The 26,487-nt window shown below is 42.7% G+C and overlaps 1 protein-coding gene across 1 annotated transcript in view; it reads left to right on the forward strand.

The window, feature by feature from the left end:
* Positions 1 to 26,487, forward strand: part of zbtb16b (zinc finger and BTB domain containing 16b) — a 38,280-nt gene that overhangs the window by 7,606 nt on the left and 4,187 nt on the right. The window contains exons 3-6 of the mRNA XM_061681872.1: positions 2,500 to 2,597; positions 10,855 to 10,941; positions 24,337 to 24,507; positions 26,162 to 26,329. Of these exons, the coding sequence (XP_061537856.1) occupies positions 2,500 to 2,597; positions 10,855 to 10,941; positions 24,337 to 24,507; positions 26,162 to 26,329 (524 nt within the window). The remainder of the gene's footprint in view (positions 1 to 2,499; positions 2,598 to 10,854; positions 10,942 to 24,336; positions 24,508 to 26,161; positions 26,330 to 26,487) is intronic.

Genomic DNA, 26,487 nt, shown 5'->3' on the forward strand with positions numbered 1-26,487 from the left:
GGCGCCTGTACGTTGGGGTTCACCCCGGTGGACGAGAGGGTAGCCTCCCTCCGCCTACGGGTGGGGGTACGGGTCCTGACTGTTGTTTGTGCCTATGCACCAAACAGCAGTTCAGAGTACCCACCCTTTTTGGAGTCGTTGGAGGGGGGTGCTAGAGAGCGCTCCCGCTGGGCACTCCATCGTCCTGCTGGGGGACTTCAATGCTCACGTGGGCAATGACGGTGAGACCTGGAAGGGTGTGATTGGGAGGAACGCACTCCCCCCCCCCCCCCCCCCCGATCAGAACCCGTGCGGTGTTCTGTTATTGGACTTCTGTGCTTATCACGGATTGTCCATAACGAACACCATGTTCAAGCATAAGATAAGGGTGTCCACACGTGCACTCGATGATCGACTTGCGGCCGAATGTCTTGGACACTCGGGTGGAGAGAGGGGCAGAGCTGTCAACTGATCACCACTTGGTGCTGAGTTGGCTCCGGTGGTGGGGGAAGATGCCAGTCCGACGTGGCAGGCCCAAACGTATTACGGCAGTAAGTCTGACTCGTTTCCGGTGAGGGTTGGACTCCGCCAAGGCTGCCCTTTGTCACCGATTCTGTTCATAACTTTTATGGACAGAATTTCTAGGTGCAGCCGAGGCGTAGAGGGGGTCCGGTTTGGTGGCCACAGTATTGCATCTCTGCTTTTTGCAGATGATGTGGTTCTGTTGGCTTCATTAATCCGTAATCTCCAACTCTCACTGGAGCAGTTCTCAGCCGAGTGTGAAGCGGCTGGGATGAGAATCAGCACCTCCAAATCTGAAACCATGGTCCTCAGTCGGAAAAGGGTGGCATGCCCTCTCCGGGTCGGGGATGAAATCCTGCCCCAAGTGGAGGAGTTCAAGTATCTTGGGGTCTTGTTCACGAGTGAGGGAAGAATGGAACGGGAGATCGACAGGCGGATCGGTGCAGCGTCTGCAGTGATGAGGACTTTGTATCGGTCTGTTGTAGTACAGAAAGAGCTAAGCTGAGAGGCGAAGCTCTCGATTTACCGGTCGATCTACGTTCCTACCCTCACCTATGGTCACGAGGTGGCGGTCGTGACCGGAAGAACAAGATCCCGGATACAGGCGGCCGAAATGAGTTTCCTCCGCAGGGTGTCCGGGCTCTCCCTTAGAGATAGGGTGAGAAGCTCGGTCATCCGGGAAGATCTGAGAGTAGAGTCGCTGCTCCTCCACATCGAGAGTAGCCAGATGAGGTGGCTGGGGCATCTGATCCGGATGCCATCCGGACGCCTTTTATTTTTTTTTTTTTTTATTTTAATGTAATGTTTCGAACTCCTGTTTCAATACCAGTTTTGTGTTGAGCACAATAATTCTGTATGGATGTTGCCCAACTTGAGTCTGATTCCTGTTGTTCTCTGCGACAAACTAGTTAAAACGGAATCGACAGCACCTCTGCTGGTTGCTGCCAAGTAGTGCACTCTGTTTTGCATCAATCTACCAAACATTTATAATCGATTAAATGTCTATTATGCCAATTAAGTCTTTTTTTTATTGGGTTTCAGAGTAAAATGCCATTTTCTCAGGTCTTTTTCATTTATAATAAAATAAATAAAATAAACTATCATTAGTTTCTATGTTAGGTTGATGTTATAATAATACATAATACAGGTAGTAGGAAGGAAACTTCTAATCAAGTTGTAAAAGTTTGACTTTAAATAAACTAAGGGATTGCCCCCTTTTAGCTTCACTCAAATTGATGTTTCCGGTACAGTTGCATTATAAAATGACAGCAAAAACAACAGACTTTTGTTCATGCTTTGAACTGCCGGGGTTTCGTAAGTAACATCTTTTTAAAACCGTATCATATCTGTTAGTCAGTTAATGATCTTTTGGACAGTAGAGTACCGTTTTAGGAGTAGCAAAATTAATCAATCTGATGAATGTGTTTTTTGTTTTGTGTATTTTATTTCTGCCCACAGTTTTACAATGGCCTCCTTTTGGAGGCCGGGGTGATGTGAGGATGAGCGTACAGATGCCTTGCATGCTCAGATGTGTGTGATAGGATATGATGGTTTTCGCTGGCGGCTCGGCTTTGGCGAGTCGTCTTTTCTCTCTTTTCATCGTGGCTACATGAGGAAATGTGTGTGTGTGTGTGGGTGGGTGTGTGTGTGTGTGTGTGTGTGTGTGCACCGTGCACATGTGCGGCCAGTGTCTTGCAGCGCTGGCGGGTGGAGGCACGCGTACGTCTGCACTCTGAAATTAGCCAGATATCCCATTGTCTGTGTGCTCGCCGCATCCATGCGTTTTGTGATTCACAAACTCTCTCAGACTAATGATGCTGCATTCATTTGGGCCAGACTCTTGCCGGAATTAAAAAAAAAAAAAAAAAAAAGATATAACTCCCCTTGTGAAGAAAGCACAATGGCATTTGGGAAGAGGATGGGGAAAAAGACGCCTAAACAAAACACTTACTAATGCGCTTGCCTTTGTGCGTCGTCTTTTTTCCCCCTCTCCCACAGGAGGCTGCATGACAGTGAGAAGGGCCACGGCTGTGAATTCTGTGGCAAACACTTCCAGGACAGCATGCGGCTGCGGATGCACATGTTGTCTCACACAGGTACGTAAACGTTTTTCAAGTTATGAGCTGTCCCTCGGTCCGTTTTTTTATTCGTATAAACGAGAAAAAAATTGGACTTACAGGTGATCTTTTTTTCTAACCATGATGTTATATTCTGCCCTCCCTGAGAATGCCATGTGCTGTTTGGCAGATAGCAAACAGCTCTTCAAAAAAGTGTGCTTGCTTCAAGCTGTTAATTGCCACTCCCAGTGAAAGATAACTGTAAAACATAAAACAAAGATAATTGTACTTTGTGCATTTAACCAAACCGCATAACTTGGCCTTAAAAAAGTCTGCTAAATTCTAACTAATGTAAAACGCCATAGACATGCTCACGAAACTAGCACCAATGGTGTTCAAACGGATTACAATGAACCTCCTTATATTTGTGTGTATATATATATATATATATATATATATACACACACAAATAAACCCCTCCCCTCCACCACTAAGGTGACGGCTTCCAGCAGGGGGTGTGTATATTAATGAGGGGAACAAATGAACAAATTATTTTTGCAAATTGCTGCAATATAACAAAGAGTGAAAAATTTAAGGGGTATATAGAATATCCACAGTTATTTGGTGAAAAACTATTGAGTTGAAAAACTCTAAACATCTTTTCTTTTTTCGTGCTGAGGCCAAAGCAATAAAAGTATTGATTTGCTGCCTTCTTGTTTTATTTAAGTACCCTTGAACTATGTTAGAGTGAATTGAGGAGTCATGTTAATTTTATTTATATTGCGCTGATTCACAACAGAAGTTCATGGACAGAGGGTAGCTACAGAGAAAACTGGATAGAGGGAAGAAACGAGAGAAAAATTGGCACAACAACAGCCGAGAAAGACAAACGGGTTCATAACATACATGGTTGGTGATGAGGTGGGAAGGGTAGAGAAAGAGGAAGGGAAGCTTGGTGTGTCAATGGAGATCATTGGCCTGGGAGCTTACAAAATGAGTGCTTTGCTCCCATCTTCTGGCTTCTTGGTGCCAAGGAACTATGTTGTAGTCAGTTGAGGAGCCTCATGAGAAAAAATATTGAGCTTTGCTGTCATCTAGTGGGCAGCATGGTGGGTCAACTGATTAGCACATCTGTCTCGCAGTTCTGAGGACTGGGGTTCAAATCCCGGCCCCGCCTGTGTGGAGTTTGCATGTTCTCCCCGTGCCTGCGTGGGTTTTCTCCGGGTACACCAATTTCCTCCCACATCCCAAAAACTTGCGTGGTAGGTTAATTGGATACTCGAAATTGCCCGTTTGTGTGAATGTGTGTGTGTGTGAATGGTTGTTTGTTTCTATGTGCCCTGCGATTGGCTGGCGACCAGCTCAGGGTGTACCTCGCCTCTTGTCCAAAGATAGCTGGGATAGGCTCCAGAAAATGGATGGATCTAATCTAGTGGCATCTTCGTGCCAAGGAACTACAACCCCAATTCCAATGAAGTTGGGACATTGTGTTAAACATAAATAAAAACAGAATACAATAATTTGAAAATCATGTTCAACTTACATTTAATTGAGTACACTACAAAGACGAGATATTTAACGTTCAAACTGATAAACCTGATTGTTTTTAGCAAATAATCATTCACTTAGAATTTTATGGCTGCAACACGTTCCAAAAAAGCTGGGACAGCTGGCAAAAAAGACTGAGAAAGTTGACGAATGCTCAACAAATTCCTGCTTGGAACATCCCACAGGTGAACCAACTAATTGGGAACAGGTGGGTGCCGTGATTGGGTATAAAATAAGCTTCCCTGAATTGCTCAGTCATTCACAAATAAAGATGGATGCGTGAGAAAATGGTCGAACAGTTTAAGGACAATGTTCCTCAACGTACAATTGCAAGGAATTTAGGGATTTCATCATCTACGGTCCATCATATCATCAAAAGGTTCAGAGAATCTGGAGAAATCTCTTCTAGTAAGCAGCAAGGCCGAAATCCAACATTGAATGCCTGTGACTATCGATCCCTTAGGCGGCACTGCATCAAAAAGCGACATCATTGTGTAAAGGATATCACCACATGGGCTCAGGAACACTTCAGAAAACAAATGTCAGTAAATACAGTTTGGCACTACATCTGTAAGTGCAACTTCAAACTCTACTATGGAAAGCAAAAGCCATTTATCAACAACACCCAGAAATGCCGCTCGCTTCTCTGGGCCCGAGCTCATCTAAGATGGACTGATGCAAAGTGGAAAAGTGTTCTGTGGTCCGACGAGTCTACATTTCAAATTGTTTTTGGAAATTGTGGACGTCGTGTCCTCCGGGCCAAAGAGGAAAACTACCATTCATACTTTTATGCACACGAAGTTCAAAAGCCAGCATCTGTGATGGTATGGGGCTGTGTTAGTGCCAATGGCATGGGTAACTTACATCTGTGAAGGCAACATTAATGCTGAAAGGTACATACAGGTTTTGGAGAAACATGCTGCCATCCAAGCAACGTCTTTTCCATGGACGCCTCTGCTTATTTCAGCAAGACAATGCCAAACTACATTCTGCACGTGTTACAAGAGCTTGGCTTCATAGTAAAAGAGTGTGGGTACTAGACTGGCCTGCCTGCAGTCCAGACCCGTCTCCCATTGAAAATGTGTGGTGCATTATGAAGCGTAAAATATGACAACGGAGACCCCAGACTGTGGAACTGCTGAAGCTGTACATCAAGCAAGAATGGGAAAGAATTCCACCTCCAAAGCTTCAACAATTAGTGTCCTCAGTTCCCAAGCGTTTATTGAATGTTGTTAAAAGAAAAGGTGATGTAACAGTGGTAAACATGACCGTCCCCCAGCTTTTTTGAAATGTGTTGCAGCCATAAAATTCGAAGTTAATGATTATTTACATAAAACAAAGTTTATCAATTTGAACATTAAATATCTTGTCTTTGTATTCTCTTCGATTAAATACATGTCAAACATGATTTGCAAATCATTGTATTCTGTTTTTATTTGTTTAACACAACGTCCCAACTTCATTGGAATTGGGGTTGTATGTTGAAGTGAGTTGAGGAGGTTTATTTAAAAAAATATGTTTTGCCACCATCTTGTGGAATTTTGGTGCCAAGGAACTATGTTGAAGTAAGTTGAGGAACCACCATCTTCTGGCCTCTTGATGCCAATGAAATAAGGATGAAGTGAGCCGAGGAGCTCTATTTAGACAAAAGTTGTTCTTTGCTGTCATCTTGTGGTCTCTTTTGGTAGTTATAAAACTTTTCAGTCAATTACTCGCAGATTTTTGCTACTCACGACAGGGTTCTGTCCCTATCCGCAGCGAATAGCAGGGATTTACAGTAATTCTTCATTTAAATGGGAAAATTGACCTTGGTCCGCAAGCATTTCGGTCCGGTTGGACTTTACTTCATTGACACCAATTACTACTCTCCCATTCAGCATGGCTTTGGCGCCATTTAGTTCAGAGAGAGAACAAAATAGAGCAAAAAGCTGAGGATAAGTTTTCTAGAAAAGAAAAAAAAACTTAACTCTGACATAGCGCTTACGCTCGGCCTTTCAGCTGCACCTGTTCCCCCATCCCCCCTCCTCCTCCTGCCCGGATTACGCCTCCTTTACCTCTCAATCCATCCCCCCACCTCCCAAGCTGAGTCCCTTCCGTGGTTTTGGGCCTCTTGCCAGCTCTGCCCCCTTTTTTTCCTGAGTGATGACATCATCAGCTCGCTGCCGGCAGGCCTGGGTGTTCTGCCAGTGTTCCGAATGCGTGTGTGATGGCTCGCTCGCAGATGTGTGTCCAGGAACACACTGTACCCAAATGCAGACTTAATCAGACCTGACTGCTACCCCAGCTACTTTATCCAAAATAGAGAGCGAGGAGCTGAAGGGAGGGATTGGGTGATGATAAAGTGTGTGTGTGTGTGTGGGGGGGGGGGGGGGGGGTCTATATAATCAGGGACTAAAAATGCAACTAAAACACAAAGCTTAACTGTGCACAGACATTGTTTCCTTGCATGTTAGCATCCTGCTGCCAGCTGAGAGAGGATCTTTAAACTTCCCCTGAGTCGTCTCTTTTATTGTCATCCGCACACACATGCACACGACATGCTTTGTTTGCAGCACCTTTAACCTGAGAGTTTTCCGACGCCGTAACGCGACATGAAAAACAAACAAAAAGGATGCGGATCTCATTTCTGTGTCGCTGAGTATTTGGGTAGAGAAGCCTCAGATCCCGCCGGTTGCTAAGGAGCGAGCGCTCCGCCGCTCTAATGGGCTGATTTGGTATGCAGCTCGACGCCGGCTCTTATTTTGGTATGCCAGACAAAGTGTTTTGATGGAGGACGATTGCAGCCGTGTCTGGAGACGGTTTGATGGTTTATGGATGAGAGCACACTCCGTGCCTTTGACTGCACAAGACAATGCACTATGTTCTTTCTTCGTGCCTTTCCCTTATCACACGGATCGCACACAGCACAGCACAACACAACCACTGGACGGCGTCACACAACATTAGGATCTCCAGCTGCTGTAGTGCCGCTCGTGTGTGCAAACTATAAAAGATGAACAGAGGGGAGCTTTTTTTTGTGTTGTTTTGTTTCGGCAATGGTGGCACCATGTATTGTGTGCGTGTGTGTGTGTGCGCGCGCGCGTGCGTGCACAGAGTTGAAAGAGGACCACATTTAGGGCTGCGGCGTTCTGAGTTCCCAAAGCTTGTGGGTGTTTTAATGAGTCATTTTAACTTCATTTAAAGCCAGCTGAGCAGAAAATAGATCAGTGAATGAGCCCAGGGCCAGTATGGATCTGCAACCGATTTACATGTCTGTGAGAGCCAACCCACATCCAAAGAGCTGTGCGTGTGTATGTGTCTGTGGGCACAGAGCGGAACCTCCAAATTGGAACACAATCCGTTCTGTGATACTGGTGGACGTTGACTTGAATTTGTTGTTATGTCAAATATCAGTACTGTACAGTTAGGGCTCTCTATTCGCAGATGTCAATGACCAAGCCCTTGCCACTAAAGGACGCCCTCTCATAAAAATGTTGAGAATTACATTTAAAACATTAGAATGAAGCTTAAGTTGGAGTGATGCAAACACTACCGTATTTTTTATTTTTTTTATTATTTTTTTTACTTTTTAGGTACACAACATGTTTAAAGACAGATTAAATGTAAATGTCTTGTACTGCACAAAAAGTTCAACAACTGAAGCAAGAACTGTTTGTTGCAAACATTTAGATTTTCACAATTGCTAAAACACTAAACCATTTCTCTGAACCAAATTCTTAGTAGCCTAAACTAATTTTTCAAATCAAACACTCTTTTGGCCAAACCTTAAACACTGTTCAGGTACTTAGACCCGGTTTGCAAAACTTGTTTTTATTTTTTACAAATCCTTAGACACATTCTCAATCACTAATGACACTTCAGACTGTGATACACTTGTGTTGCAAAATTGTAAGCACTGGCTGCACAATGTGAACAACTAACACCATTGTCATCTTTTACACACAACTGAAAATTGAACACAAGTTTCTCATGGTATGACCAGACCAACTGGGCAGCCTAAAATTCATTTCAGAGTGCACAAGTGGCATGTGTTTCCATCTACAATGGACAGAAACATACAGTGGCTGAGGAGTCCATATGAGAGGTGGTGGAAAAGGAGGAAGAGGCAGAGGAAGACCAAAAACTATCATCACTGATTAAATTTGGGCAACTATTGTACACCATGTCCTTATTTGTGGGATGAAAATGACAGAAGCAAGACCGTGTCCAACCCAATTAGAGCAGATTCTCTGGGCCCAACCTCATCAGGACATTCAGAGAAGAGAACAGGTAAATGTTTCTTGTTTTCCAACATTTGACACACAGAATACTACATTGGAAGTACTGTAATGCTCATTACATTACTATTTTTACTGTCTGAATATGTTTTCAGATGCATTTTCCTCTTTGTCGAATTGAAAGAGGACCAAATGAGGTTGGAAGAACTGCTCTTTCCTCTCAACAACAAGAAGCATTTTCACATTGTCCTTCAACATAATGCAAGTCGACTAGTTAATCCAGCAGAAAGTGGCTGAAATATTATCTTTGATGTGGATGTGAAGTCCTCTGGCCGGACCCCTCAGAAAGACAACATGTTGGAGACTGAATCACAGTGACTTTGACTAGTCAGTAATGTGATTTTCTTTTTTTTTTGTTTGTTTGTTATGAAAGTGTTAAATGTAGATATCACTTTGACTATCAGAATTTTTTTGCTGAATGTATTTACAATAAAGATTATATGCAGTACATGCCCTGGATGCTGTGTCCTAAATTATTTTATGTCGTGTCCAATGAATGCTCTGTGATGAATATATTTATATTTGCTGAGTGTATTAGCTGAACAAATTGGTTTTGAACACAGTTTAACAGGTTTTGAGGTGACAGATTGTGACAGAAAAGTTCGGGGTTTTGTGAATGTAGTAGTGAATGTTTGTTCTGAGAAAATGGGTGGATGTTTTAAGAAATGTGTTGTAGCAATTGCGAAAAACTGTATTCAATACAACTTATGTGCAATACATAAATATGTCATTAAGTACAGTTTTTTTTATTTTCCCTTATTTAGGCGCAGTGTTAATATTCAAACTGCATAATGTTACAGTGGCTTACAATAATATACTTTGTAATGAATAAAATGGCTGCTTCTTTTTTGATGAACATTTTTGGAGGCCTACCACATTACTGCTCTTTAATATTTGCCATGATGGTGGTACTTCTTTTTAATTTGAATTTTATGTATTTTTGAGGTGGTACTTGGGTTAAAAAGTTTGAGAATTGCTGGTTCAAACCTTAAATATACCCCAAACTCCAATTATTGTAAATAAATTGTTACAATTAAAATAATAATAATAATAAAATAATGTACAATTCTTGTAAACACTTAATGTCACCAACAACTAGTATTGCGCTTAAGCCTTCATCCTGCCGACACACAGTAAGCTCTTCTACCTCCTACCAGTCGCCTAACCCCCCAACTCACCCATGCAATCACAAATCACACTCAAGACACCTTTGTGGTCTCAGTCGGAGCTGATAAAACTCTTGCAACAATCCACATAACACAATTGCACGTTTGCTACGATACATTTTTGCAAAGCATTGGCAAGTCTTCATTTGGTTTAATTATATACTATTATTAAAATATACTGAAGCGAGTTGCCACCCTGCGGGTGTGTTACATGAATTAGGCGGTTTTTTTTTTGGTTATTTTTTTTGAGCTTGTGTTTGGAGGCAAAAATGTGCACCGCAAGTTGACAAACTAAGTAAAATAATAACGTAATTAATCCATCATAACCTTATTGTCGACTACAAAAACCTGGTCGTTCAACCCCTACTGGTAATATCTGTTAAAAGCCAAGAAGAATTGCAATTTCTGTACAGTTTTTTTTTTTAATTTAATTTTTTATTTTAAAGAGCAAACACATTTAGCAAACCCAAAATGTTTTTGACTTTTGCAGCATGTTCGTCCTTATCGTTTGGGTTGACTTCCAAATCGTATCACTTATGGGGTGTTTGACCATTGAGGTTCCACTATATTTGGCCCGTTTGCATGTTGCAGTAGGTTCAATTTCCAGTTCTATGGATATCATCACACTTTTCCTCACTGGTACCCTGATGTGGTGACATCCCAAAAATACTACGGAAAAAGAAAAAATATGTGTTAATGCTCACTGAGCTAGAGGGTTCGACTTCGACTGTGTATTGCCATGGCTGTGTGTGTGTAGATGCAGTGTGAGTGGACAAAAGGCAGAAGCATTTTTGGCAAGGCAAACGCACCCTCGTCTCTTTTATTGCAACAGATAAGGGTGTTGCATAGGTGAACTGGTAAGTGTAGTTACAGTGCATGTGAAGGGATTTGGGGTGTTGACTCCAAGTGTTGTTGTTTTTTTGTTTTTTTTCCTTCTTTTTCTTCTACCCGATAAAAGGGACGTGCCGCAGGCGGTAAGCGTCTGCTGTAGAGAGAACACCCAGTCCTTCTGTGGCCTCTCAAGCAGACAGGCTGCTCGCTGTTCACAAGCTGATAACAGGGGCATGGTAAATAAAACTCTTGGCTCGTTCTGTCAGCAAGAAGGGCCGTACACCCTGTCTGCCACTTTTGTTGGTCCGATTTGTGCTTCTGTGCTGTGCGAGCAGCTGAAAAGCACCAAGTGTACAGCAAAAAAAAGGGGGGGGGGGGGGGGGGGAAAAAGAGATGAAGATGTGACTCACTGTGCTAAACCACACACATGCTTTGTGTTGACCACAACGATGTCTTTTTAAAATGTGTCTGCAGCGCCTGCCGAGGCTCTGGTGTGCGATCAGTGCGGAGCCACCTTCTCTTCAGAGGAGGCGCTGGATGCCCACCGGCTAACACACACGGGTACCTTACACGCACACACACACACACACACACACACACACACATTACTCCCATGACTTTGCGACTGAATTTTGCTTGTCATGCTGTCCGATTTCAACTGTTCCTGTCATGATGCTCCATAATTTATTGAGAGGGAGGTGGGAGGCCCTCTCACATGTCGGCCTCTAATATCTCTCAGTATCCAGATCTACCACGTGCCACTTGCACACAAACCACAGCTTCGCAACACTTGACATTACAGTGCCACACATACTTCAACCTCACCGTGTTTATTTTACTATCACGGGTCAACAACAAGATCCACAATTTTGTGTTCACACATGCTTTTTTAGGTCTACCCATAAATCTTCATTGACATCAGGGCTTTGTGATGGCCACTCTAAAACATTGACTTTGTTGTCCTTTGTTGCCACTTCGCAATAAGTTTAGGTCATTGTCTATTTGGAAGATCCATTTGTTGCCCAAGCTTTAACTTCCTGGCTGATGACTTGAGATGTTGCTTCACTATTTCCACATCATGTTGCCATCTATTTTGTGAAGTGCACCAGTCCCTCCTGCACCAAAACAACCGCACATCATGAGGCTGCCACCACCGTATTACAAATTTGGGATGGTGTTTTCAGGCTTGCTAGCTTCCTTCTTTTTACTCAAAACGTAACAATGCTCATTATGGCCAAACAGTTCGACAGACCACAGATGTTTCTTTTGGAGTATTGGCCTCTTCCTTAGAAGGAGCTAGTCATTGGAGGGTGTTAGGGAAGGAGCACAAAAGTACTTGGCTTGGTGCGAATAGGTAAGTTTTTCAGAGAATAGTTGTTAGTTCGGTTCTCCCAAAAAAAACAAAAAACTATTTTAAAAAAATCAGTAGGGAGCTCACTGTAGTTCACTTTTCTCGTTCTGTGCTTCGTTTTCAGGCTTTTAGGTAGAACACTGCTGTCACAGAAGAAATATAATCCATTACACACTGCTGGTTACTTCCTGGTTGGTTGTAGGAAGTAAATTCCCAAATTCTAACTTCGATACTATAACACACAAAGTACCTCAATACGATATCGAAGCGATACCACGGCAAAAACCTAAAACATCAGTAAAAGCAGTGGAATCATAGATGACAAAAAGAGGGTTTTTATTTTTAATGAATTCTAAATATTGAGCAGTAGAGAATATTAAATACAATTATTATAGACAAATATATACTGCAAATATAATTTTATTTTCATGCCATGTCATACATGTATAGCCTAGACACTGTATTAGCACATTTTCCTCATACTGTGACATGGGCAGCAAGTCAATTGGGTTCAGTTATGAACGTGGTTCCCAGTCTTGTTTTTTTTTTATTGTCACACCTTCTATCTATTAGTTGCCATGAATTTTTGGAGCCTTTTGATTGGAAAGGATCCCAAAATGTCTGACCAGTGTCATTGCATTTATCAGCACCCTTTCATTGCTGGTACCAGTTGCGGTAGTATGATATGATTATGTAGAGGGGATCTCAACATACTCCTGTAAATTGACTGCTCGACATAGATTGGTCACTTCCATGTTACGAATCTCACACCTGTCGTGCTACTATGATGTCACGTTAGGGAGAAGCTGTAATTGCACCTACGCACCCAAACAAACCAAAGTCTGGGATAACTGTACCACGGTGACCTAAAATGAAGTGCACTACTTGGTGGACTCAAGACATCACAGTGGGTTCAGTACAGCCTGAAACTAAGGTTCATTCTCATTCTATGTATAATTTCTGAAGGGTATCAAGTGCTTCCCCAAAAAGGTTCTAAATACAGCATCCACCGCAATTAAAAGTCACGCTAAAGCAACAACATCGAAAGCCAAATTCTCCTGGAGGCAAATCAACTCAAGAAGCACAATGGTGTTTTCTTTAAGCTGTCTGATTCTTATTTGTCATGTTGTCTTTACAAACCACTGGGACAAGGAGCTAGCAGCAAATCCAGGTGACATAACTCACTATCAGTGTGCTAGCTAACCTGATACTCATCAAAACATCATGTGAAATATGCAGAGGCAGCTGAACGCTGTTTGTTTCTGTGAAGGCAACAGCGTGTAGTAATTGTATCCTAGAAATAAAAGCTTCAATCATTTCAGTGGTACACTGGCTTGTAATGAAGTCAAAAAATAGAACCCCGGATCATGTACTTTGGTGGTTTGGAAAGTAGGCTATCTTGTGTTAGCACTAGCATCAACACTGTTCAATGCTTGAAATTATGGATGGCCGCATTAGTTGATTTATTGATTGTGCAAAATTATTAATTGTTGATTGACTTTGTCCAGCCAGCAGAGGTGTTGTTGATTCAGATTCTAATAGACCGCGATTCTGAAGACGTGCAACAAGATTAGATAAGGCCTACATCCGCGCGAGGCCAAAGTCTGGGTGTCCGGTTAATAACACAGCTACATAATGTTCAAGTTCCAAGTGATTGCACTTGTGTTTAACTTGTACATGCCGTTCATTAGCTAGTCTTACCAGCTGTTCAGTTTTATTTTCAAGGTCTCATAATGTGGACCAACCCACATAAAAACTGCATTTCCTACAAGCATTAGCAAAATACAAACGTATTCTAATGATATTGTTACCCTACCTATTGGAGGAAGTTGGTAAATTCGGGGTGTGTGCAGAGCCTTAAAAAGTCTTAAAAGTTGATTTTTCCAAAATGAAGGCCTTATATGTCATTACTTTTTTTTTTTTTTTTTTTTTTACATTGTGTTGAATCATCTAACAAGAAAGATAATATCTTAACACCTGTTATGTTGCGGGTCAAATTAACTCATTTAAAATTTAAAACAATGTTAAAGTAGTTTTTCAGTGTGAAACTTCTGCTTGGTGTAATGTACATTTATAATGTCCTTTGGAATGGTTCATTTCACAAGTTGAGCTATTGATGCGATATAAACAATATTTATTGGGAATGTTTCTGACACTTATGGGCCCAGACCAAATTGACCCTTGACCTTTATTGCTCTTTCTGGGAAACAAAATAGCAGGAGGGTTATGAAATTTGTGTAGTGTAGATAAAGTTAGATTTAATAAATGCTGCTACCTGCAAGTGGCAATCACTGTTACGAAAAAAAACATACTTCATAGAGAACATAAAAAAATTACCGGTAATACTGAATTTCTTGAAATATTTGGACATAATGAGTCTACTGTATACTCTCGTGTCTTATAGGTTCTATTTAGTGATCAAAGGAGCCTAAAAGGGGTCTTAAGCTCCAATTTGGCTTCCTTAAACCTGCTGCTAACCTGATTCTCAACCTTAACTTGTTTTATTTGTGCCTAATTTGGTGAATGAGTCAAATGAATCCAAATGTCACTTGGAGTCGCTGTTTTTGAACTGTAAGTCATTCTACTCGCTGAGCGAGTTCACACTTCACTTTCATACTCGCGGGTGTCTACATTCCTCTTCAAGCTAACAGGAATGCCGCACTGCTGACACTCGCTGAACAAGAAAACGAACTTTAACAAAAGTACCTAGATTAAACCCTCATTATTCTTGGGGACTTTAACAAAGCTAAACTCAACCACAAACTCCCTAAATACAATCAGCACATTGACTGCTACCAGGGAAAACGACATTCAAGACCACTGCGATACAACGCAGGCAGCTCTGCAGCTCTGCGCAGCAGTCATTGAATCAGTCCTGTTTGGTGCTGCCACAAAAAAGGACAAACTTCGACTGCAACACACAATCATAAATGCTGAAATTATTTTCGGTACCCCCCCACTACCCACGCTTGAGGACATGCACGTTGCCAGAACGAAGACAAGCGCATGCAAATTCCTTTTGGACACTCCAGATCCTTGCCTCAGGTAGGCGCTATCGAACAACGCAAACTAAATCGAGCAGACATTCCAACAGCTTCTCCCTTCTTGCCATTAACTTCTTAAATAGTTACCGTAATTTATCGTGCATAATGCGCACCCCCAAAGTTGATCTCAAAATTCTGGAAAACCCTGCAACCTATGTATAATTTGCTTTTTTAGCGTTTGGTTTTACCCATATGATCAAAACATGAAGTATTATCTGTATTTTGTTAGCTTTTTCAAATAATTATTCTTAAGTTAAGCACTGTATTTGAACACATAATACTTTATTTTTATTTACTTGCTCTTATTTTGAAATTCACAGCCCTACTTTTAGTTAGTAAATGAGAAAACACACAGTTGTGTTCATAAGTTTGATTACCCAGGTAGAATTTGTAAGATCTGTACAATTCTTTAAAGAAAACATGAAGGACCAGGCGAAACACATTTTATTTTAATGGCATTCAAATTAAACTGTCAAACATTTCAGGAAAGCATTATCATTACACAAAACATAACCATTAAGAAATTAATGATGGTTGTTGTTCAGTCATCAGTTGTATTTAAAAAAATAATAATTCACAAACTCTGCATGGGTATGTAAACTTATGAGCACAATTGTACATATATGCAGTCATATGTACCCCTGTCATATTGAAATGAAAGTGTAGGCTACACCTTTTTCATGACCTCTGGGTGGCATACTAGAATGAAAGTGTACAACTTTGTCATAGCCTCTAGGGGGCAGTGGCGCATTGGAATGAAAGTGTACAGCTTTTCTATAACCTCTAGATGGTGGCATACATTTATAAAATGTGAAAGTCATTCATTTTCTCGATTTCGTTTGGGGGGGGGGGGGGGGAAATGTGCATTTTACACGAGAAATTACGATAATTTACAATTCCATTGTAATGCTTCCAATTTGTTTTGAGATTGTTGTCACATCTCTGTCAGGCCGATTATACAGTATTCGTGCACTCACTGTAGTAGTCTTGCCACTCTGCACTATTTGCATATATGTTGTTGACCAATACTGTCTTGAGAAGTATCTGCACCCTTTGAACAATTGACACTGCTCCAGATTATCTCACTCGTTGTCACTTTAAACTGCTTAAATTTCTTGAGGTCTCTGCGCCATTTGCACAATGGTCACTGCACCAGATTATCGCTCTATTAGTCATTTCAAACCGCTCTAAATTGCTAGAGGACTCTGTGTCATTTATACAATTGTCCAAAAAAATAAACAAACAAACAAACAAATTTTTTTTATCGGAATTACTACATTACCGGTAACCTTTCATTGCTCAGTGACTTTTTGGACTGTGTTTTTATGTATCCAAAGTATTTTCTGTCACATGGCTGTCTGTTGTCGTACTACAGCGGCTCCATCTACCGGAGACAAATTCCTTGTGTGTTTTTGACATACTTGGCAAAAAAAGAAGAATCTGATCACCTTTCCCTCAAAACAGTTGAACAGTCAGATTGTCCGTACATGTGTCCACACACATTTTGATGCCACTGTCAGAGAAAGGTGATTGCCCTCTTAGGCGTGTTGGCATGTACCTGTAACTCCAGGTGGCACACGCAGTATGAATAGTTAATGCCAATGAGGGGTGTCATCCATGCCCAGAAGTTTCTACCCTCGTCACGCCGAGTTGTAAACATCCAGAGCTCGGTTTCAAGCTTGGCATGGTATCAAGAGCAGAGTACAGCAGGGCATTACTCTCTCATTTTGTCATGATCTCACCTCGGCCCGCCGTGACGCACGAACCTGTTCTGTTTTTTTCGAGTGACACAAGCTATAGGTAATTTAATCAGCGGTGTTCAGGTTGTGTACGTGGGGGAAGGAGGGGTTACACTGAGTAAATATTACTGGTGAAAAACACACAGTGCCTGGTGCACTTTTAGTTTGCTGTATGGCCATATGAGTTTGGTCTTAGTAGGATTAACACTTGTCAGAGCCAATAATCTCCTGCTCAGGAATATGACTTCAGAGCTCTGTGCATGGTAACAAGACAAGTTAGTTTTCACAGGTCTCTTTGGCGTTTTGATATGTCAGAGGTGAATGGCCGAGGGTTGCTGCATTCAAAGACCGGGGGTAAACTGTGGGAAAGGAACAGGGCTAGAGAAAAGCTACATGAAGACTTCCTAAGGGGTGGGAAGGATTGCTGATGGTGTGCTTGGTGCCAGCATTGAGAGGGGAAAACAACATCATGTGCTGGTGTTTACTCCTCAACACAGCACTGTCATAGTCTCCTGACCTACTTGTCAGAGCCCAAAATAAAAGAATGGATCTGTCTCCGAATCGCTCGCACAACAAAGGCGTTTGTTCCATCGGAGCTGGTGGAAGAAAAAAAAAAAGGGGCTGTGGGGTTGTCTTGATGTTTTTTTAGACTGTATCATATCTGTGGCGAAACGGACTATCTACAATGCATGAAACCATGCTGTCCAGCCATGTTACCACCTTGCCTTCAAGGCTTGGGCCGTATGAGTGCTGGCTTTGTGTACTCACAGCAGCTGCACTGTGTCCACGCATTACAGACATTACCTTCTGCCCTGGCCCTTGTAATTAAACAGCGCTGTGAGTCCATTCAATATACAGCCTTAGCTTTGTAAGGCGCAGACCTTTTAGCTCGCCCCAGTGTATCTGTCATCACACTGCAACTTCCCCTCAATAACTACTTGTAATTCATACACACCTTTGAACAGAATGAACTGTGCCCTCCTTGCCCCGAAAATGTATTTGCGCTACGATAATACACAAAGCCCCCTGCAGCCCGCACGATTTATATTACGTGAAAATTATTTAGATGGAGAGAATACCGTAAACATTCCAGGAACCGCGGTAGTGGTAGAAGAGCAGTGACCTGAGTGAACTGCTCCACCAATGGGTTAAAACAGAAGCAACGAAGCCCTCGTTGCATTAATTATTGAGTCGGTTGTTCCTCCGTCGGGTAGATTAGCAGTCGACTGATGAGAGCCCGGGGTTGTTTAAGGTACTGTAGCGTGTGCGCGTAGAGGGGCCACCTCGGCAGGGAGCCGTGTGCATGAGCACATACAGTAGAGTGGCTTGAACATTCACGGGGTCATGCGAGGTGTGTAGCCTCAACAGAGCAGAAAGGCTTCACCTCACATACACAGCGAGCACAGCCTGGGGACAGAGCCGCTCTCTGGTATATGACGACACAAACTTGTGCGCATGATGTAATATTGTAAACTGTTCAATTTGTTTCCCTTTTCAATTGTAGTTAGTCATTTGTTAGGATCTCAATTGGAACTCTAGTTCCAAGTTGAACACAATTCAAGTATAAAGAGACGTGAACCAGTGTGTTTATAAAAAAAATAAAACCATTTTTTAATTTCGACCAACCATTTTCTATCGCAGCAGTCCTCATTAGGGTCATGAGTGAGCTGGAGCCTATCTCAAATGCCTTTGGGCGCGAGGCGGCGCATCCGGATTGGTCACTAGCCAATCGCAGGCAACATTTGGACAAACAACAATTCGCACTCACTTACACACCTATGAATAATTTTGAGTCTTCGAGTATTGCAGCTGAAAACTGACTGAACTTTCATGCAGATGAACAGCGTCGCAACGTTGCAGATGTAACAGCCAGTCAAAAATACATATGGGCTTTTGCCCAAAAATAAAATATGAAAATATGTTTCCGGGTTTTAAGCATGAGCAAGACTCAGCTGGCCAGCAGCCGTCACACTGCCAAGCCATACTAGTACAATACTTACAGTACATAAAAAATACATATACACACATACTGTATATATTATCCATCCATTGCATCCATTTTCTCTACCGCTTTATCCTCACTAGGGTCGCGGGCGTGCTGGAGCCTATCCCAGCTATCTTCGGGCGAGAGGCGGGGTAACACCCTGAACTGGTCGCCAGCCAATCGCAGGGCACATATTAACAAACAACCATTCGCGCACACATTCACACCTAAGGGCAATTTAGAGTCGTCAATCAACCTACCATGCACCATCCACCGTGCCGCCTAATGTGTACCCTATATTGACAGAATTTGTTTTTATTGTTGACATTTTTGCAGATTTATTAAAAAAGACAGCCATAAGTATTCAGACCCTTTGCTGTGACACTGCTATTTAACTCGGGTGGTGTCCATTTCTTCTGATCATCCTTGAGATGGTTCTACACCTTCATTGGAGTCCACCTGTGTTTGATTATACTGATTGGACTTGATTAGGAAAGTCACACACCTGTCTATATAAGACCTTAGATGGATGCGGCCAAGTACAGGGATATCCTGGACGAAAACCTTCTCCAGAGTGCTCAGAACCTAAGACTGGGCCAAAGGTTCATCTTCAAAAAAGACCCTAATGACCCTAAGCACACAGTTAAAATAACGAAGGAGTGGCTTCAGAACAACTCTGGGACTGTTCTTGAATGGCCCAGCCAGAGCCCTGACTTAAACCCAATTGAGCATCTCTGGAGAGACCTGAAAATGGCTGTCCACCAACATTCACCATCCAACCTGACAGAACTGGAGAGGATCTGCAAGGAGGAATGGCAGATGATCCCCAAATCCAGGTGTGAAAAACTTGTTGCATCATTCCCAAAAAGGAATGGCTCATGGCTGTATTAGCTCAAAAGGGTGCTTCTACTAAATACTGAGCAAAGGGTCTGAATACTTATGGCTGTGTGATTTCAGATTTCATTTTCTTTTTTAATAAATCTGCAAGAATTTCAACAATTCCGTTTTTTTTCTGTCAATATGGGATACTGTGTGTACATTAATGAGGGAAAAAAATAATGAAAAATGATTTTAGCAAATGGCTGCAATATAACAAAGAGTGAAAAATTTAAGGGGTTCTCAATACTTTTCGTAACCACTGTATATATTATATATATATAGAGAGAGAGAGAGAGAGAGAGAGAGAGAGAGAGAGAGAGAGAGAGAGAGAGAGAGAGAGAGAGAGAGAGAGAGAGAGAGAGAGAGAGAGAGAGAGAGAGAGAGAGAGAGAGAGAGAGAGAGAGAGCCTGTGGAGAGCTTCAAAAACACCTGGTATTAGTAGGTACTGTTGTCACAAGGAAAACGGTGAGTAATGCACTCCATCGCCATGGCCTGTATGCACGTTCACCATGCAAGACCCTATTGCTGAAAAAAAGCAGCCGCCTAGTTTTTTTAATAAAGGTTCAATGCACTTGTTTATTAAATGTGTTTTGATAAATAAATGTGGATTTTAAAATATATTAAATTTATGAATGCATTATACAATATATACTGTACACATTAATTAAATCTAAATATTCATCCATCCATCCATTTTCTGAGCCGCTTCTCCTCACTAGGGTCGCGGGCGTGCTGAAGCCTATCCCAGCTGTCATCGGGCAGGAGGCGGGGTACACCCTGAACTGGTTGCCAGCCAATCGGAGGGTACATACAAACAAACAACTATTCGCACTCACAGTCACACCTACGGGCAATTTTAGAGTCTCCAATTAATGCATGTTTTTGGGATGTGGGAGGAAACCGGAGTGCCCGGAGAAAACCCACGCAGGCATGCAAACTCCACACAGGCGAGGCCGGGGATTGAACCCGGGTCCTCAGAACTGTGAGGCTGACACTCTAACCAGTCGTCCACCATGCCGCCCAAATCTAAATATTATATATTTTAAAATATTTTTATTTTCTTGGTAAAATGACTCAAAAGGACTTGACTCGGGCCACGCATGTCTCGACTTGGGACTTGACTCGGGACTCGAGGACGAAGACTTGAGACTTACTTGTGACTTGCAAAGCAATGACTTGTTCCCACCTCTGTATTGGAGTCAAAGCAGGTGAGTGAATCGGCATTTTGGCAATATATAGCGTATGTATACTATACTGTTTAACAATAACACTTAACTCCATTTAGAATTTCTTATGAACCTGTGGTTAGAAAGCTTTGCTTTCTAACCTGTGGTTAGAAAGCAAAGCGCGGAGAGTCTCTGTTGCTGAGCTACTCGAGGGCAGTCTAATTGTGCCATGTTTTCGCGGGTCGATAAAAAAATAATACAGGATATATTATGATGCCACTCTAAGCCTGATACAGAATCACGGATTTTCTGTTGCAGTGCGTCGGTAAATGTGCAGTGCTCAATCGCTTGACATGTGGCAAAGAGAATATACAAAGGCTTAGATTTAAACTCCAAACCTCAGAATTGTGAGGCAGACATGCTAAGCACTGGGCCATCGCGCTGTTTAGTAAAACTACAGTAAAGTAGAAGCACTCACCCTTGTTCAAGTTATTTTCATGCGTTCACCTATTAGCATTTGTTTGATCAAATTAAATTATGTAATTAATAATTATGTAGCTCATGCTGAACAGCAAGGCACCTAAATTTAAATTTCTGTTCTCTAATTATCATGATTTTCCCCTTTGTAATCACTGGTATCCTTCTGTGGTATAAAAAAAGAGCCAAAGAAAAAGAGCAAAACTCACTTATGGAGTTTTTCTTTTTTGATCGAACACTGAGCTGAGGCATTCAACTTTGGAAGTTCAACTGTAATTTGATCATCATCATCATCATCATCCAATGATTGAGCTAAAGGGTGAACAATTTTGCAGTGCTTTTGTTTTTAATTCAAAATTAAATAAGGCAAAACTCAGACCTCGTAACTGCGAAGACTAGACAAAAAAGAAGAAATACAGCAGCCGGGCAGTCAATGAATACAATCTCTTGTTTAATTTGCAGTGGGGTTTACTCCCAGATCCTTGGGGTGGGAAAACTTTTGTTTGCGGTGTGAAAAGAAACAGGCTGCGCTTATTTGTGAATGAAGGGATTAGCTCCAACACTTCACCCCAACAAGGAGCGTGATCCTATCTGGTTGCCTAGACACGTGGTTTTGTCTCTTTTAGGCAGCGTGAGAGCCTATGCCGACTCTCGGAGCCAGATGCACCAAGACGGCCTCTGGTCACGTGATCGGTACGTCGGCCTGGCGGAGGATGTGCCGAAATAGCATCCCTACCTCGGTCTATCCTAAATTATTAACCAGCTTGTGCAGTGTAACGCATGCTGTTAAATGCGTGCACGTTCCTGCTGGGTATAAGCTTGCAAGTAAATCATTCTGGCCATTCCTGACGAGACAAAGCTCAGTCAACTGCGGCCTTAAAGGAATACTACTGGTTATATGCTATTGACCCCATTGAGGGCCATGGGTCATGGGGTCATACTATGCCTTAAAACCCAAATTCCGAGCCAATTGTCTGGTTAAGGGTGAGAACGCAGGGGGTAATGACAGCCAACTTTTGGGCTTATTTTCGGCGAAAAGAAGCTCCTTTGCACTTACTTACTCAAAGCTTACGAGAAAAACTCAAATCCTTTTTGTTTGGGAAGTAAACAGAGCGCAGCGCGACAAAACGCAGCTGTGGATACATTACAATATACAATGCCTCCCTGCCTACCTGGGAAAGTTGACTTTGGTGTAAACATTTTTATTCTCCGTATAGAATAAAGTGAAGGCTGCCTTCACCAGATTTCAAGAGCGACATCCTTGAGACAGGATTTTATTTTGCCACACAAAAATGTCAAACTGTCTGAGCACACGGCACCATCACAAAAAAAAAAAAAACATTTTTAGCCAAGCGTGTGGATGGATGATAATTAAAGTGGCTTTGAAGTATTTAAATACTGTATGCGGATTATGTGTCATTCAGCTGGTCTCTGCTGACCAGTCTTGAACACATAGAAACAGAAAGCACACCCCCTGCTGGATGAAGCAAATATTAAGAAACCGATCTCAACAGATCAAATGTTCAAATGTTACCAGGGGGCTGCAGACGGATCTCTATCCTGGGCTCCGTGCATAACATATGAGTCATGCAGAAAGTAAATGTGGATAAACAGTGGAAGGATTAAAAGCAGGGAGGGTACAGAGGCATTGAGAGGGATGGGTCTGTTGTCTTTCAACTCAAATATTGTGATCTGTGGGTGAGAAAGGGCCCTGGTCATCAGGTGACAGCATAAAGACAGTGGGTGAAGCGGGGTGGGGGGGTGGGAGGTGTATGCGCAGCCTATGACTAATGGGCTCGGACAATGAGGGCCTGAACCTCATTGTGTGCTCTTTGTGCAGCCCACAGCCCCAAAGCCTCCAACAGGTGCAGTTCATTCCAGTGGATGGCCTCCCTGCAGGATTGTTAAGACCAGGGAATGCCTTTCATCCCGTCCTCTTGCTGTTAATGATTACGAATGATCCACCTCTATTAGGGTTTTTACAGGGAATTTTTCACAACAACAACAACAAAAACAAACAAAAACACACACAAAACAAGCAGTCATCCATCTTTCCAACTGTGTGTCTATTTGTGCAAGGTCCTCAAAAAATGCATTTGTTAGAGCAAGATTAAGGAAAACAATGCACGGTCAATGTTTGCTGGCTTGATTTGTTTCTTTGTCTCTTGTCCGTTAACTTGATTGAACCCAAAAGCGGGCTTTCTGACACTCTTTCCTCTTAGTATAGCGCCCTGCATCCCTTTTCCCTGCGTTAATTCCAATTTAATTGCCAGTTGCCTCAAGGCACTTCAATAACAGTAACAAATGATTTGATTTAGTGGTCCTCATCAGACTGCATTTTAAATGTGACACAGCAACCCCACTTGAATTCCAATGAAGTGCTGGCACAGTCCTGTGTTTACTAATGATCCTCCGCTGGAGATGTCTGATTGAATCTCAGTCAGGAGCGATGGGCGCTCCTAGCATTGGGAGAGGATCTGAAACCTGAGCAGACAAGACAAATAAGGACCCTCATGATCTCCTATGAATGCCTCACTGTCTCGAGAGGCACATTTTTGTCTGTAAAGCCGCAGATTAGCCGGCTCCTCAGCATTACCACACATATGATTTCATGTCGGTGCGAACTGCCAGAGTGGATTTGAAGTGGCGGCGTTCATCGCCCGTAGATCAAGTGGCATACTGTATTATGACAGCCAAAGGATACACGTCTAGTAGCCATTTTGACTTAAACGAGCCTGCCGGCAGCTCCCAATCTGTATTCCTCGCCACACACGGCGCAACAGGAAAGCAGCCCCAGAGAGATGCCGGGTCACACACAGGATTAAACTGGATTGTGTTTTTTCCTGCAGTCCTGCCTTTAATGGCTTGATATCACTACTTAACATTCTGCACAGGGCGCACGGTGTAGGCATCATTTAAGGCGGAGCCACTATCAGCCGCTCTTTCAGCACAGAGGACTTCACATGCTGCGGCTGACTCCTGATGGGGAATGAAGAGAATAATTACACATCTAACATAGCAGGAAGGAGCCATTGATTGTGTGATTGGCATGCGCTACGTTGGGTGGGAAATTCTTCAGGAAAACAATGACTTTCATGGTTGAAAATAGAACGTACAAAAGGCTCAAAGCTGAAAGCGCCTGCGGGCTTTTAGGAGAGTTAGTTTAGGTAGAGACACTTGCTCTTTGAAAGAAGCTTTTCCCTCTGAGGACTCAGACAAAGTTGAAGTGACCCAGTTTCCCCACTTAAGGCCTCATGTCTGTGCACCGTACGGAAATAACCGCGCGCCTCCGTCTCTCCTTTTTTGCCTCCTCCAGGGACTGACATGGCGGTGTTCTGTCTGCTGTGTGCAAAGCGCTTCCAGACCCAGAAGGCCCTGCAGCAGCACATGGAGGTCCACGCAGGCATGCACAGCTACATCTGCAGCCACTGCGAGCGCCCATTCCCCAGCCACACCACACTCAAAAGACACTTGCGCTCGCACTCGGGTAAGAAGAGACGCCTCCTCCTCTACACTTTCACTGCTGCCTGTACAGGAAGTGCATGTCGAAAGACCCTCTTGTGTGGCTAAATAACGTAACCAAAATATTAGACACTGCTCTCAAGAAGATGCAGCGCAGTTCTACGCCACCACAGCAGTTGGACAAGTCCGACACAATTCGCTCCATGACTCTTAACTCCAATACAATTTTCCCGTAGGAAATATTGTAAAGTGTAAAAACTATTGACTCTACGAGCAATGTTTAGACAACATATATCATTCTTATCTGCCAAGTATAAGGAGAAACGAACCACTATGTAATAAAAACTACTCACCCTTGGAAGAAGTTGCTACGCATCGTGTTTTCAGCTGCATACTATTTACAATAATTTAATGATTGTATTACTTATATTGCATTGAGCAAAGCCGCATTTCCCATTCCATGGTTATCATTAATACATTTCCTGTGTGACATCATTGGTACCCTTCTATGGTGGCGAAAGAAAAAAAAAAAAAAGATGTTTTTGTTCTGACTTTTTGAGACATAATTTTCACCCCAAAATGGTGGTTGAACTCCACACTTTACCACTGACTTTTAAGTTTCACTTCTATAAACATGAACTCTAAACACCTCCCCATAAAAAGGACTTTTGTAAAGGCAGCATTTGTGGACATTGAGTCAACAGTGGGTTCTGACACACAGGCAGCTGCACGTATTCTTTGTATATGACTCAATTTGTTCCATTAATTGATTAGCACGCATCATCTCCTGGCCTGCTTCTGCATCAGATGACTCACCTCTGCTGTGACAGCACTGTACTGCTATGGCCGGTGCTTATTTTGGGCAATTTCATCGTTTTTGGGTTCTTAGACAGCCGTCGGGGCCTTGTGCAAATGCATGGCTGTCAGTTCCAGTGTGGTTCATGCGAGGCGTAGAGAGGGAACCCAAATAAATATTGAAGTAAAAGCAAATGGAAATGACTTGTCTTGTGTGTTCTAGCTAGGGTGAGTTTTAGTGCCGCGAGAAACTGAGTGATATTTGCAGAGGAGATGTCCCCCCCTTTCTTCTCTTACCTTAAATAACACTCTCAGCTGTCAGGATGGCTTGATGTCTAGACGGGAGAAATACATAATTGATGTGAAGAGACAGAAGTGAGGGTAGTTTTAGCCATGACAGCATATCTTGTTTGTATGTCATTCTGCTTGGAAGTAACATTTTGTAAATGTCAGTGGTGGGTGGGTGGAGGGATATATTGGGGGAGAATTGGCTTGTAATGATGAGAGCCATGTATGCTGGGCCTTGGCTGTTGCTGTGGACACTGAGATAATGAGGCACATAGGTCACTGGAGATGAATCAAGGCATCAGCTGAGGAAAGAAATAGATTAACTACGTATAGAGGCGAAAGCAGCACACGTCCAGAGGGCTTTTATTAGCCATTAGCGGACCACTGAGAGGAGTGTCCTCGTATCACAAGATTAGCAACGTGCGACGACACGTGCCTGTTTGGCCTATTCGGACACAGCTCCATATACAACTCAGCGTGTCGTGCCAAGGAAAAAACTACCCTCACGAGATAATGTGCCACGTCGATGTGGAGGCCATTGTGGTGACACGACATGAATTCTTGTTTGTGTGTGTGTGTGCTGTTTTGATTTTTAGGCGATCACCCATTCGAGTGTGAATTCTGCGGGAGCTGCTTCCGAGACGATGGCACCCTGAGAGGCCACAAACGCATCCACACGGGAGAGAAGCCTTACGAGTGCAACAGCTGCGGGAAGCGCTTCAGCCTCAAACACCAGTTGGAGACGCACTACCGCGTACACACAGGTGAGAGCCAAGAAGAAGATGGCCATTCACGCCGCTGTTAGGGACGTTAATACCACCCAGTTGCACTAACACCCATGGGTGTATTCATCCACATAAAGTATGAATAACAACATTTGGACTAATCATTGGTGAAGATGTCTGCACTAAATTCAATACTA

Source organism: Phycodurus eques, chromosome 7, assembly GCF_024500275.1.
Source record: "Phycodurus eques isolate BA_2022a chromosome 7, UOR_Pequ_1.1, whole genome shotgun sequence".
Lineage (NCBI taxonomy): Eukaryota > Metazoa > Chordata > Actinopteri > Syngnathiformes > Syngnathidae > Phycodurus > Phycodurus eques.